Source organism: Polypterus senegalus, chromosome 18, assembly GCF_016835505.1.
Source record: "Polypterus senegalus isolate Bchr_013 chromosome 18, ASM1683550v1, whole genome shotgun sequence".
In the NCBI taxonomy this organism is placed as follows: Eukaryota; Metazoa; Chordata; class Cladistia; order Polypteriformes; family Polypteridae; genus Polypterus; species Polypterus senegalus.
In genome coordinates this window covers 41,736,432-41,750,984 of record NC_053171.1, presented here as the reverse complement: position 1 = coordinate 41,750,984, position 14,553 = coordinate 41,736,432, and the positions used below count along the sequence as shown (strand labels likewise).

General features: G+C 39.6%; 1 protein-coding gene across 1 annotated transcript in view; it reads left to right on the top strand.

Moving 5' to 3' along the window:
- Window positions 1-14,552, top strand: part of LOC120518788 (basal body-orientation factor 1-like) — a 37,595-nt gene extending 23,043 nt beyond the window's left edge. Inside the window, exons 6-11 of the mRNA XM_039741761.1 lie at window positions 440-510; window positions 4,156-4,300; window positions 6,079-6,572; window positions 6,875-6,979; window positions 12,227-12,292; window positions 14,119-14,552. Of these exons, the coding sequence (XP_039597695.1) occupies window positions 440-510; window positions 4,156-4,300; window positions 6,079-6,572; window positions 6,875-6,979; window positions 12,227-12,292; window positions 14,119-14,248 (1,011 nt within the window). The 3' untranslated portion in view covers window positions 14,249-14,552. The remainder of the gene's footprint in view (window positions 1-439; window positions 511-4,155; window positions 4,301-6,078; window positions 6,573-6,874; window positions 6,980-12,226; window positions 12,293-14,118) is intronic.
- Window position 14,553: the final 1 nt, after the last annotated feature.

Genomic DNA, 14,553 nt, shown 5'->3' with positions numbered 1-14,553 from the left:
TTATATATATATATATATATGTGTATATATATATATATGTATATATATATATGTGTATATATATATATGTGTGTGTATATATGTATATATATATATATATATATATATATATATATATATATATATATATATATATATATATATATATATATATATATATATATATTACCAAACTTAGTTTTCTAATTTCTATATTGTTCCCAAAACACAGAACTTGAGAAATAACACATCACTTAATTAGCCCAGGAGTCCAATTAAAAACAGAAGCTGGTAGGAACAAAAATCTGCAGCCACAGTGTGCCCCCCAGGGCCGAGTTTGGGAAACACTGCGCTAGATTAAATCAAATTGATGATGGATGGATGGATGAATTCTGATGTACAAAATATATCAATAACTACTGAACACTTTTCTAACTCTTCTAATCTCTTTATCTCGCAGCTTCGTTTGGAAAAAGAGACTGAACAGAAAATAGCCCAGCTGGCTGAGACAGCTCAAAATGAGGCTATTCTGTAAGTTTTCTGGTTTTTCCAATTACAGTATTTTTGATTTTGAAAAGAATTGTCCACTGTTGAAAACCAAACTCACAATAAGAATGATCTTTGTCTTAACAATCATCTGATGTCTCATCTAGACCTGGCAAGACTGATATGAAGAGTCGTCTACTTGCATGTTAATACTTAAATGTGGCAGACAATGACACCGAAGAGGGATTCCCATACATATTAATATTGCACAAGAATCGACAGAAATAAATGGTTCTTGTGAAACATTGTGGTTTATTTAGGAGAAAGAAATACTTGTGTAATATGAGGCTAGTCTAGGTCTGAGTGTTGAGTTTTTATCTTCTGGAAATGTCAGAGCTCGGGCACTGAGGAACAGCACACAAATATTATCTTGCCCCAGAGAAAACGAGGCGAAGCTTGAACAAATATAATTAAGAAATAAAACACAGAAACAAATATTGCAATACTAATAATGGCAATATATCATGAATAACAGCAATAGAAAGGTGAGACAATAGTGTACGTATCTGCTGTGTTTTGGTCTCCGTTCAACTGGTGCCACTATATCGCCCATTTTTCCTGCCATATTCCTGCTGACTGGATTAGTACTCTGCTACTCTATGTCCATCCATCCATCCATTTTCCAACCCGCTGAATCCGAACACAGGGTCACGGGGGTCCGCTGGAGCCAATCCCAGCCAACACAGGGCACAAGGCAGGAACCAATCCTGGGCAGGGTGCCAACCCACTGCAGGACACACACAAACACACCCACACACCAAGCACACACTAGGGCCAATTTAGAATTGCCAAACCACCTAACCGGCATGGTTGGACTGCTGCGGGAGGAAACCCACGCAGACACGGGGAGAACATGCAAACTCCACGCAGGGAAGACCCGGGAAGCGAACCCAGGTCCCCTAACTGCGAGGCAGCAGCGCTACCACTGCGCCACCGTGCCGCCCACTTTATGTCTGTTACGTCTATTCATACATTGTTAATCCTGCTTAATCAAATTCAGGGTTACACAAGGGCCAAAGACGATCCTGGCTGCCTTGGGTACAAGAGAGGTGCCAACCCAGTCCATCAGTGAGCATACACATGCACTCATATGGCACCTGTTTAGAGTGGCTAATTAACCTCCAACACTTGGGATGTGGGAGGAAAACTGGAGAACCCGAAGAAGAACCTATGGAGATGTGGTAAGAATGTGCAAACTCCACAACGGCAATGACTGGGCATGATATTTAAACCCATGATATCTGATTCATGAGGTAGCAGTGCCAATCTCGGCCTCACTTTGCCATCCTATATTAAATTCACATACCAGGATACGACAGCTGGACTACCAATGTTCTTATGAGATTTTGAATATGGTGGGACTGTCAAAGAATTTAAACTTTACAAACATTGATTTTGACTGATTTACATCAGCTACCTGCTCTTTTTTAAGCCAAACACAAGTTCTCTGTTACTTCTATTTCTGTAGAAACAACAATAGTGTATTTCTCATTTTTAGAACTTCGGGATAAATAACCAACCTTTTAATATTTCTATGTGGTTAGCACACCTAAGGGATAAATGTTTTCATAAATAAATACTGAAATGCTTATAGGCTGCTGGTGCCATGACGACTATGCCTGTTTATTCCTGTTTAAATCTATTAATGTACTTGTGATGCCATTTGCTATATAGCTAAAAAATGTTTTACACATATATAATTTTACACTTGAAAAACAGTTTTGCAGTGCTGAAGCTTTGAAAAGCAGATTAGTGGCTTTCCCTTCATTTCTTTAAGTGAAAGAAGGCTGTGTGGTCCGGTGGTTACAGAAGAGGGTTTGAAACCAAGAATATCACTCATGTTGGATCACACCCTCTTCTGTGTGAAGTGCTCTGGGATCACTCCTAGGATCTCAGGAACTTCTCTCTACACCACACCATCATACAGCATTTACATTAAGAGTATCACTGGTGTAAGCTCAGCATTGTTGTATATAGATGCTTAGTACTTTTAACAGGCAACATTTCGATTTTTAACAAGAATGGAATTTAAAATGAGCTTTTTTGGAATGGTGACTCTGTGTTTTTTTTGTTTTTTTTAAGAGAAGCAGGAAAGGTTTATGCTTAAGTGCTGTCTCTTTTTCAAGCTAACTCTCTGGTTCCCACGCTAGGTTTCACTCCACCCCACCTTCACTTTGAGTCCATGTGGTTGGTGTGGTTCAGTTTTGCATGCCATTTTAAATATTTGGGGGGATTGGGGGGGTGCCTTTGGACTCACAAAGGCCCATAAAATAAACAAGACAAGGGAATGCAGCATATAGTTGGCTTTACGGGAAACTACAGCACCGAGCTCTATGAAGAAATGCAGACAAGTATGTCTCTGTAATGATAGGATGACTTCTCCAACAATGAGAGACATGTCTTTTTTTTTTCTTCATCGGTAATAACCGCAGCGGTTTTCTTTCTTTTTTTCAGAGCTGCTGCATCAGGAAGGTGTTTTCACGGTCTGTGCCCCATGAGTGCACCATTCTGACCTATTCTATATGTTCTGGTGTCTTTTTCTACTTCCGTTTTCCCCTAAACATGAGCTTCTCTCACTAAGGTACAGCAGGAGTCAGTTCTTCTCTTGTTTTCTCTTCACAGAGTTGTACTGTAGATGGGGACAGATATCTTGACACCTTTCTTACCGGCTTATTCTTCTCACTTGAGAATTTTCTGTACTGTTTCCAACTTAAGCAGTGCGTGTGTTAGTCTTGCTCAGTTTATTTAATGTGTTGCTGTACCTTTGTATATGCAGAGCACCACATTGAAATCTGCAGTCTGTTTAAACTCGCCCTGCCAGGATGGTCAACAGAGCCCTAGGTGAACTGTGAAAAAGGAAGCATGGCACATTAATTTAGAATAATGTAAAATATTATATAGTGTATATTATGAAGTGAGCATACATTTTTGTGCATGGCATGGTGGATACCATTGCTGCCTCACATCCCCAGGAAAATGGGTTTGAATCCCAGCCTGGTTACTGTCTGTATGAAGTCCCCAAACTCATCTTTGCAGACCTGTTTTTTATAATTTAGTTTTCCTTCCACATCCCAAAATGTGTGTGTGTGTGTGTGTAGTTAAATGGTAAGATAAAGTAACTTATGTGGGTGATTGTGGAGGATGGACATCCTATCCTGGGCTGGTTCCCACCTTGTGCTCAGTGCTGGCTCGATTGACCTCCAGATACCTTAAATATGGAATAGGCTGATTTAGAAAATTCCATAATGGATGGAGTATATTTTTACATACAAAGGTAAATCACCAGTGTAGTTCTCTAAAGCTAAAGTATTTAAAACTAATCTGCCTTAAAGATGCACTCGGATTTTGAGTAGTATTTGTTACAAGCAGTTACACACTCCAGCCACTCCACAATGCTAAAAAGAGTAAAGAGAATAGACAGGTCCCTTAAAAAAATGACGAGATGTGCAAAACAGTTTTTTTGTGCCTTTTGACACTGGCAAAAAGCAGTTTACCAACAAGCAAAATGAAAGTGTGATGGTTAGAAGCTGAGAACAAATGTACAAAATAAAAGGCCAGTGGGGAGTATGGCAGAGGTCTGGCACATTTGCACACTAAACAGCAGGATGTTTCCTGTTTTCTTCTGCACAGGCAGCTGGACGATACAACCCGCTCTGTCTTTAAGGAGAATGTCAGACTTAATGAAGCCCTGAGGTACCACATGAAAGAAGCTGAGGACATGAAGAAAATGACAGTGACACTTGTAGAAGAAAATAAATTTCTTCTTCAGGACAAGGTATAAATAATAGTTGTGGACTGAAAAGGCGATAATGAAAGTATGTAATTTAGTATGGAAAAGACTAGCAAGGAGTATATTTAATTTAATATTACACAGAAGATGCTCCTTTGATGTATTTTTGAAGACCTAAACATGTCTTCTCGTCTCATCTCAGCGTTTTCTCAACCCAGTGGCAGTAGGCCACTGGTCAGCCCAGACTTTCCTGTCCCCAGGTACAGATTCCAGCTCTTCCTGGGGAATTCCCAGGCTTTCCCAAGCCAGATGAAAGGTATAGTCAAATAAATCTGAAGGAGTCAAATCTCTCCCAAATAACACAGAGATCACAAGTGAAGGCAAAATATGCATATATTAACAAAGAACCTCACAATCTTAATTTTTAATATGAGCCCTCCCTCACAAGTGAGGATAAATGGTGCTATACAAACTCGTCCAAAACCGAGAAGCGCCTGCTCCATTTACATTACAAATGCAGTTTCATTTATGCAGTAAAATAAAAAAATGTCAGCCTTGTAGCTCAGTGGTGGCATGTCCACCCTACAAAGCTCAGAGTCTGTTTGAATTGAGTGGACTGAGTGCATTCTGGATGGAGCGTCTTTGGTGTGTCTCTCTCACAGTTCACGTCTGTCAGGTTGCTGGGTGAGTTTTCCTAATACCACGGATTCAAAACTGAGGATCCTTAGTTTCCATACCTAGTCTGTGTACAATTCACATGTTATTAACATTTTTTACTTGCATTTTTGATCTGAATCCCTTAGTGTCGGTGACTCAAAAATGGTCAAGTGCAAGTGCGGCAGACCATGTACATGCCCTGTAATACAGTAGGTTGGTGTTTTGACCGGTGTTAGCTCTTTACTTGCATGCAGCACTGCTGAGATTGGCTTCAGCAAACCACAAACCAGCAGTGAAAAAAAATAAACTTATGATTGCGTGGGCTTAATGTGACTATCCAGACAGTTTGCTTAGCACAGAGAGTAAGATCATTTGAAGTGAGAGGTCACTTTCTGTTAAAGAGACCAGGGATATAGAAAATAGCGGACTACAGTTGCAAAATGTAATTCTTTGAATCAACATGTAACAAGAAATTAAAATGCAATTTACTAGGGCTTTATTAGTAGGAGAGATACTATGAGGAGTGTCCATCTATCCGTCCGTAAAGGGAGCTGAAAGCACCAGAGGCAAGGCAGAGACTAAGTCTGGACAAGCTGACAGCATATCCTGGGGTACTCATCTACTGTACACTTGGACAAATGAGTATCACCAATTAATCTAGACTATATATGTTTATTAAGAGAAAAACTTTTACAGGAGAGAATATGTTGACTTCATATAGCCACTGCCTGGCCTGGTATTTTGAACCCAGCCTCCTGAAGTGGTAAGGCTGTAGATTCATATATGACAACGAGAAAATTTCAGGTGCCTTTTTTTCCCTTAATTTTACTCCTAATCCTTTTTCAAGCCTACTTAATCCAGTTTAGCATAGCGGTTTTGGGTTTAAAGCCCTGTCCTGGTAACATAAGGTGCCAAACACCACAGAACATCACACAGCTTACTCATGCACACACACCCTTAGAATCACAACTTAACCTAATGCCTGTGTCTTTAGAATGTCGGGGGGGAAAATCCCACACAGATGGCAATCAAATGTGTCAATAAAGCCCAAAATGTTAGAGCTGTGAGTCAGCAACAGTGAACGCTCCTCCGTTAGCTCAGCCCATTTTTAAAAACCTTACTTGAAATGTTACGAATACTCATTAGCCTGTGTTATGTCTTTTAAGGTAACCAATGACCTGCTTATGCAAGAGAAGATCGCTCAGGTAAAACGGCAGAAGGAGGAGATTCTGGAATTGCAGAAAAAAGTGGCAAGTCTGGAGCAAGCCCTTGACCACATGGCTTGTGAGTTTGAGACAGAGAAACAGTTAACTGTGAAGCAGGCTGTAGTCACAACAGAAACAGGCCGATCTGAAATGGAGAAACTTCAGAAACTCCTCCAAATGAAGGACAAGGAGATGAACCGGGTGAAATTACTTGCAAAGAATATTCTAGATCAGCGCACCCAAGTGGAGCAATTTTTCTTGCAAGCACTGGACCAAGTAAGGCAGGAAATCACAGCCAGCAGGGCACAGTACAAACAGGCAGCCCAGGATGCCTATCAGAGAAAGATGCAGATGGCACGGAATGGGCAAGAAGAGTATCCCAGAATTAGAACCTTTACCAAAAATGAGCAGAGCACCAACAGTGTCTACCATGACTTGGAAGAAGCTGATAAGTGGTATGATTTGGCTTAGATATTCTCATTTGCTTCTTCCTAGTTTCCGTCTTCCAGTTTAAGACCAGGTCAGCAGTTATGTGATAATAATTTACACTTCATCTCGGGCCTTACATTTCTTTTTTGTATGTCTGTATATCTCTTAGATAAATCATCAGAAAACATATCCAAGACTTCAGTGCAACATGGTGGGTTGAGGAGATGTCACACCCCTTATCCTTCACCTTGCGCACACATTAAGTCTGAATTTTGCTCTATATAGTAAAAAGTGCTCTTTACTATTGTATTTATTATTATTATTTTAGGAATAATCTGCAGAGTAACAAGGTGGACATCTCAGAACTCACCTGGGAACAGAAGGAGAAAGTACTCCGGCTTCTGTTTGCTAAAATGAATGGACTCAAAACCAGGTAAGGTGTCATCTGTTGTATCGGGGGTCTCCACTTAGAAGACTGAGAACCCATCCCTGCCTTCTTTTCTTTCTAAACCTTTTTTGTATGGTATATGGTAATAAACCAGGCATACCTCCCCAAGCCCAAGGGTTCTCTTGTATAAAACCTTGCTTAGATTCCATACTAAAATTTTGCTTAAGTTCGAGAGGAAAAGCTAAAAGAGTGCATGCACAAATAAAAAAAAAAAAAAATAACCGTACGTATTCCACATACCAGGCCAAATTCCTTTATAAATCTCAAATCAACTTAAAACTATGTGCGCATGTTTATTTTTTGGCCACTCCCCTTTATTGCCTGTCAGGAACCATGCCATAAAAATGTCTTTTGAATATTCATAATCTAATCACCATATACATTTACCCATGTTCTTCAACAACCTCTTTACCAAAAACCATGCAATTACAGAAGATAAAAAGGCAGAAAATAAAACTAAAGGTTATTGTGAACTTGAGGTATTACTGACTGAATGGGAAAAATCGCAAAATGATTGTTTTTGCTGGTTTCTCTATGGAAGTCACAATTAAAAGAAAAACAAAAAAGTAAAGAGTTGGGGCAGCTGTGTAGAGACAGGAATAGAAATGTGCCATCATTCAGTGTCCAGAGCCCGCCTGTACACAACTGATGCAGGCTGTATGCGTAGAACAGTGAGCTATTAAGAGCATTTTTATTGAATTTGTTAAAAAAAAAACATACTAAAATCATTTTGCCAAGTAAATGTCAATGTTGCAATACATGTCTCGACACATTCAACGTACATCGAAACATCTGTTGAGTTGCTATTGCGTTGAAGCTGTCCATCTTTGAGTGCTATGTTGTGCAGTACTGGACAAACCATCACTGTGTGGTAAACCCAAGTGTGCCGCCTGACAAGTCCACCTTTTAATGAACTAGTGGCCTGTGTCATCACCGATCGTGTATAGGAGTGCCTGTCTTTATAACCTCGTATCGTCTCTTGTGGTGCAACGCTATCACCTGAAAGAAGGATTACAATAGTTATCTGTAATGTACTAAACTTAACTTCAGTCGTATTACCAAAAAGCCAGCCATCACACACAGAATGACCCTGAAGTCGGCTTTCACACTGCTGTTTGATAAAAGAAAGGGATTGTGGGTTGAGCCACGCAATGCTAGTTAGACAAATTTGAGCAGCACATATTAGTTGTATATTAACTAAAAGAAAGTGCCTTATATTTACAAGAGCAAATTCATTCTGTGATGGTGCCTTTATTGCAATATGTGTGCAGCCAATTAAATTAGAAAAATCAGCAATCGCTGCAAATTGCCTTTTGCTCTTAGCTTGCTCACCCTTGGGTGGAGTGGTGGCTCTGAGGTTAGGGATCTGTACTGGCAATTGGAAGGTTGCAGGTTCGAATCCTGTAATCTCCCAAAAGTGACTCTACTTCGTAAGGCCCTTAACCTTTTGAGTTCGCTGATGACACTGCTATCGTGGGCTGCATCAGGAGTGGGCAGGAGGAGGAGTATAGGAACCTAATCAAGGACTTTGTAAAATGGTGCGACTCAAACCACTTACAACTGAACACCAGTAAAACCAAGGAGCTGGTGGTGGATTTTAGGAGGCCCAGGCCCCTCCTGGACCCTGCGATTATCAGAGGTGACTGTGTGCAGACCTTTAAATATCTGGGAGTGCAGCTGGATGACAAATTGGACTGGACTGCCAATACTGATGCTCTGTGCAAGAAAGGTCAGAGCCAACTATACTTCCTTAGAAGGTTGACATCCTTCAACATCTGCAATAAGATGCTGCAGATGTTCTATCAGACGGTTGTGATGAGTGCCCTCTTCTACATGGTGGTGTGCTGGGGAGGCAGCATAAAGAAGAAGGACACCTCACGCCTAGACAAACCGGTGAGGAAGGCAGGCTCTGTTGTAGGCACGGAGCTGGATAGTTTGACATTCGTGGCAGATCGACGGGCGCTGAGCAGGCTCCTGTCAATCATGGAGAATCCACGGGTCCTAATCTGGGGTCCTGAGTTGGTTTGTCATGTGGTGAGTGTGGCAATGCACTGTATCAGCGCATCCTCCTAACCTCTCTGTCTCTCTCTCTCGCTCACCCTGATGATAAGGATACTGTCTGCTCCTGCGTAGCGTCTTGAGGATAACATCTTATACAGATGGCATGATGTGGCTCGGTCACTACGCGATTCCTGACTGTTCACACAGAAAAGCTCCCATCGCCAAAAACTCTATAGTTGTTAAGAGCTTTAACGGAAAAGGGATTGCATGATTTCTGACTGATGGTCTTTGTAATGTAAGCTCCAATTCAGCACGTTACTCCAAGAAGACCGTTCTAGGAAGTCTAAATCGGTTTAACATTAAGTTCATGCACTAGTGTGTGTATCACCTACACTGAAGACAGCCGTATTGAGAGAACATGTCGGTGACTGGAGATATTAGTTCAAGAACTTCCGAATGTGACTGAGGTCTTATTGAAATGTGCACCAACACGAGACTTTCTGTTAACTGTTGTCCTTCTGCCCGGTGTTAATAAAATAGCAGCACCAAAAGTCTGCATGGGACTTGCAGATGGTCAGCCTTGCTGTAATTTTTAAGCTAATTTCCATAGTAATTTTATGTTTTATAAATCTCAAAGTTTTACACATGAGGCCCTGAGGCTTAGTAAAGGATGCCACCTTCCAAATATATTTTAGGCTGCTGTGATTTTAACAAGTGCACACCGGTGTAAGAATCTCACTGTTTTGCAAAGTGAGAGTCCAGCTAATTAGATGAGACCAGTTTGAGGTGAAGTGATGTATTTATTGTGAAAGTGGCAGGTACAAAAACCTGAAGCCACAGGGGATCCCCAGGCCTGAGTTTGAGAAGCACTGGTTTACTCCAACAAGCTTCTTAATCAAGTCCTCCTATGCCTTACGTTTCTACATGCTGCCAACACTGTCACATTGCCATCTCCAGCAACTGGCAGCGTGCATTAATACCTAAGGCCCTTTAAACCACAACCCTTAACAACTAGTGCCCATTATTGCCTCAAGGTGTGATCCTGAGCAAGTTATTCAGACTGTGTGCCAATTGTTAAACAAGCATGGACATTTTGTACTACTGCACTGTAGTTCTGAAGTGTCTTGTTCCCTACAGCACAGAGCTGGCTCAATAAAATAAGGTTGTTTTCACATGATGCATCTTTTCAGTACGTCTAAGCACCATATTAATATTGGGAAGCTCTTCTTAATGTTATAACTATTCCACTATTATTAATAATTATTTAAATAAGTGACCAAGTGTCTCAAAATCTGTGAAAAGCAGCTGATCTAGGACAGTTGCAATGTGGACTTTGGATACTTATCTGTTTGTTTTATCTAGGGCTGGGAATCGGTACAAAAACTTAACTAATTAATCACATAAATGCATTAAATTAATTGTGTTTAATAGCATCTAGCACTAAAACATGCAATTATATAAATCATAAAGTAAATACACACTGAATCATAAATTTAATGTAAAATGAACACACAGGAATTAAAAAAAAAAAAAACACCCATAAACAATGACCTATAAGCTGACCTTGTAACAAAATACTACTTGAGCTGAATTTGAACGCCTTCCTAAAAGGCAAGTTGAAAAGAAGCCAATTAGAAAATGAGGCCAATGTATTAATTCTCAAATTGGCATAGCGTTTGAGACACAGACATGTCAAAGTAAAAATGAAAAGATCCAAAACTTTGAATGCACTGCTGAAGCCTGATTTAATTTTTCTGTCCTTTCAGTCAGTTTAGCAAGTGTACAGATGTTAATGCTTTTGTAGTTGGTAGCATCGTGGTGTGCATTGGAATTTTTTGCGTTGTAGAAAGCGTGCCACCACAGAAAAATGGTTGGAAAACACTGCTTATCCTACACCTTTGCTCCTGGTATGCTAAACAAAGATCTCTGTAGCTGCTACCTCACTTAAAAACTGACACTGTGCACTACTTGGTTGGTTATGTTGTGCTCTTTGCATAAATTAGCGAAGATCCTGCAAATCGGAATAACGGATAGGGATAATAGTTACACTTCTATTTTGTAGAATTTTATAGTATTAGGGTAGACGGCACTGTAAGCTGGCTAGCAGACTGGCACATTAAATACAGAGGGAGACTTATTTTTGGTTTTAGTGCAACTTACAGTAGATGATAGGACTTTGATTCAATCTTCTTACAGAAACATGAAATGAAAAAAAAAAAAGACCATAATTTTACCTGTGCAACTTTTCGCTAGCCTTGCACCAGGACTGCCATGAACCTCCCCCTGTCCTCCCTCTCCCCCTATGTCAGAATGTATAAATCAAGAAAATGAACACCGGCGCTACATATTGACAGATGGCTTATCATTGTGATCACATAATACAAAATGTTAAACCTTTAAATGAAAATTTCATAAAATTGTTAAAGGTAGAATATAAATACGGTACTGGATGTGTATGTAATTCTTTAGATATACACTTAACTTTTTTGTATTATTGTTTAGTAATGTTACAAAAAAAAAAAACCATGAAAACGCCTCCCTAACCAAAGCACTGCCTGGGGTGTTTGCCTCTTTGCCGGCCCTGGATGTGACAATATTTTTTAACGCCTTAAACAGATCACATTAATTGCAAAAATTAACCCGCTAACTTTCCCAGGCTTAGTTTTAGCATTATATGAACATAATATGAACATTATTTTGTTGCATTTCTAGAATAGAAATGTAACTCAGTTGCCATTGAATTGGCTAATGTGGAGCCAGTGTGAATCTTTCTGCCAATGTATTTTCATTCATAACATTTTTTTTTGCTTTGGTATACAAGGATTCTGGATTCGAAAACCAAATTTTACTCAACCTCAGAAGTGCAGTTTTTCTCATTATTGTGCTGCACTTTTATTTCAGTCAACATTCTGTAATCCTTCTTTACATAGACTTGCTATGGAGATTCTTTTGGATTGTCTTCAGTAATGTTCTGTCGAGGATTAGCTGTACTTTATATTGACAGCACTAAATAACGAATTATAGGGTTCAGTAGACTTCAGAGAAAAACACAAATTGCATACTCTGGATAACAGTAAAGCCTTGGCCAAGGATATTCCAAGAAGTTCTGAATTATATAAAGTAACTAAGTCGCTTCTATCTCATGCAGTGTAAGAGCGGTCAGAGAATACTGAGAGCTTCATTTTACCTGTAATCCCAACCCAAACACTTTCTGCAAATTTTGTTTTTAAGGAAACCAAGTCGAAGTTTAACTTCATCTGCTCCACCAGACAGGATTGTGAAAGACGGACAGCAACAGTAAGTTTGAGCTGTTACTGGAAGATTTTTAATTACCTATTTATAATTATTTAAAACTTCAGGACTTGTTACAGAAGAACCTGTCAATATCTGTAGTTATTATGTGAAAGTCCAGTGCTCTGCACTTAATGTCACTGTTCAGCTCACTTTCAGGGACTTACAGTTAGTTGTGCATTTAGTAGCAAGTAACCATGATTCAAAGCTGGTGAAACTTTTTAAGATTAAATATTTAAGTGTTGCAAAACCCAGTTAAATAGGAAGCAAAGGTAACAAAGGCAAGTCTCAGGCTGGGGTACACTATGAGAGCCAGTTACTTTCACAGTTATTTGAGGTTTCAGGCTCCATCATCTGCACACGCACACAGTTAAGGCAAAATAGCCTTTCTCCCTACTGATGTGCCTATCGCACGTTTATTATAATTAGCCAGTAACGGGGTCCAACAATGCACATCCCAAAAAAGTACGTTCGTTTTTAAACTTACTTCAACTTCTTCAAATTCTGTTGACATCTGTCTCACCCAACTTGCCATTTTTTCTTCTTGGCCATTTCCATCAATCCAAACACTAAATATTTTCCTGTTTAAATGTGACCTTCTTGGATGGTTGTATCTGCCATCACACATGCATTACACTGGCAATTTCTTTGTTAAGTCGCCCTACAATAATGCTCAATTTAAAAAAGTACCTGCTTACATTAAATGCAGACTGGAGGTCATAATGTAAAACTAATTTAAATTAAATATCGATCTTTACCAAAAGTGATCCAGAAGACAAAGCAGCAAACAATTCAATTAATACTCGATTCTAAAAGTATACATACACAATAATCTACTTCCCTACATGCAGTCACAGAAAGCTGAAACCTAACATAGAAAATGCCTCAAAGCAAAATGAACTGCCCAATCAATTAAAATTTGGTTTGTCTGGAATGAAGAATTTGTTTGAAAATCTGTTTCATCTGCCATCAAAGTTTACATTTACTGTATCATTCTCCAGCAATCTATGAAATAATGACCATTCTGGAAACCGTTGATTTGAAGCATGTGGCCCAGTTCAGTGTCTGGTCTAACCCACTGTACACTCCTCCCAAAGGCGAAACACAAACCAGATTTACTGCACTCTTCTTTTCAATCTCACAGACAAACCCCGTCAACCTTAACAACCGTCTATCGTATTTGTCTTTTGCTTGTGAAATATCAAGCTTCACTCTTAACCATCTTTCATACACGCAGCAAACATATCTACCAAGTATCTGCAATCTGGCATTTGGCCAAAGTATCGGCCCTGTTATCAACCTTGTGGACCCCTTTACTCCTGCAAGCTCCTCGGGTTATTTGCACAGCATCTCTAATGCAAATGTAAATGTACAAGGTCCCATCTCCTATTTTCAAACGTTTTTTTTTAATTTTCTGGGATAAGAAGCCAAAGCATGTCATGTAGGAGCCAATCCTGGATTTGACACCCGCCTATTGCAGCTACCTACTCCAGAGCAATTTTAGACTTGCCAGTCAATCAGGTACAAGGAACTCTGAGGCACTGGAAAAATTGTGCAAACTTCACATGTATAGAACAACACAATGGACTTTGGACACATGTGCCTTGAGGATGCAACACTAATCTGGATGCCAGCTCGATTAGGGAGAGAGAGAGAGAGAGGGAGAGATGGAAAAGAAACTTCCATGTAGCATCCCAGCTGCCCTTCATGTCTCTTTCATCTCTCAAGAACATTTTACAGAACTTTGGCAGTGGGGATCAGCATGAATTTGGGGGCAATGTCAAGTGAAATTTGAAATATTCATTGTTTTCTCTCTTTTTTTATTTTTTTAGCAAAGAGGAGCAGTGTTCCAGTCTAACATTCATTACCCAAGCTTCAGTGGCAGCAATCGCTTCTCCAGTTTCCATTTTCCCAGACATTAATCCTACACACCTGGTCCAAGCACAGGGAGCCATGACCTAAGGAGACAAACGTCCATCCATAACAGTTCAGCCGTGTTACGTGAGACATCGGTGTTGTGCAGATTTTTCCCCCCTCATTGCTGTGAATATTTCAAACTTTGAGCCTACTAATGGGTAGCAGGAACTAATGACATACAAACTTAGACAAACGTATGCTATTAAAATGAGCAAAACAGTTTTATTGCAACTACTCACTCATGCCATCCATTTTTCCAAAAAAAAAAAAAAATACAAATCACTGTGAGACGGTACCCATTTCTTTTCTGTTGATTAATTAGTAAACTTTCTCAACTAAAATAAAGAGAC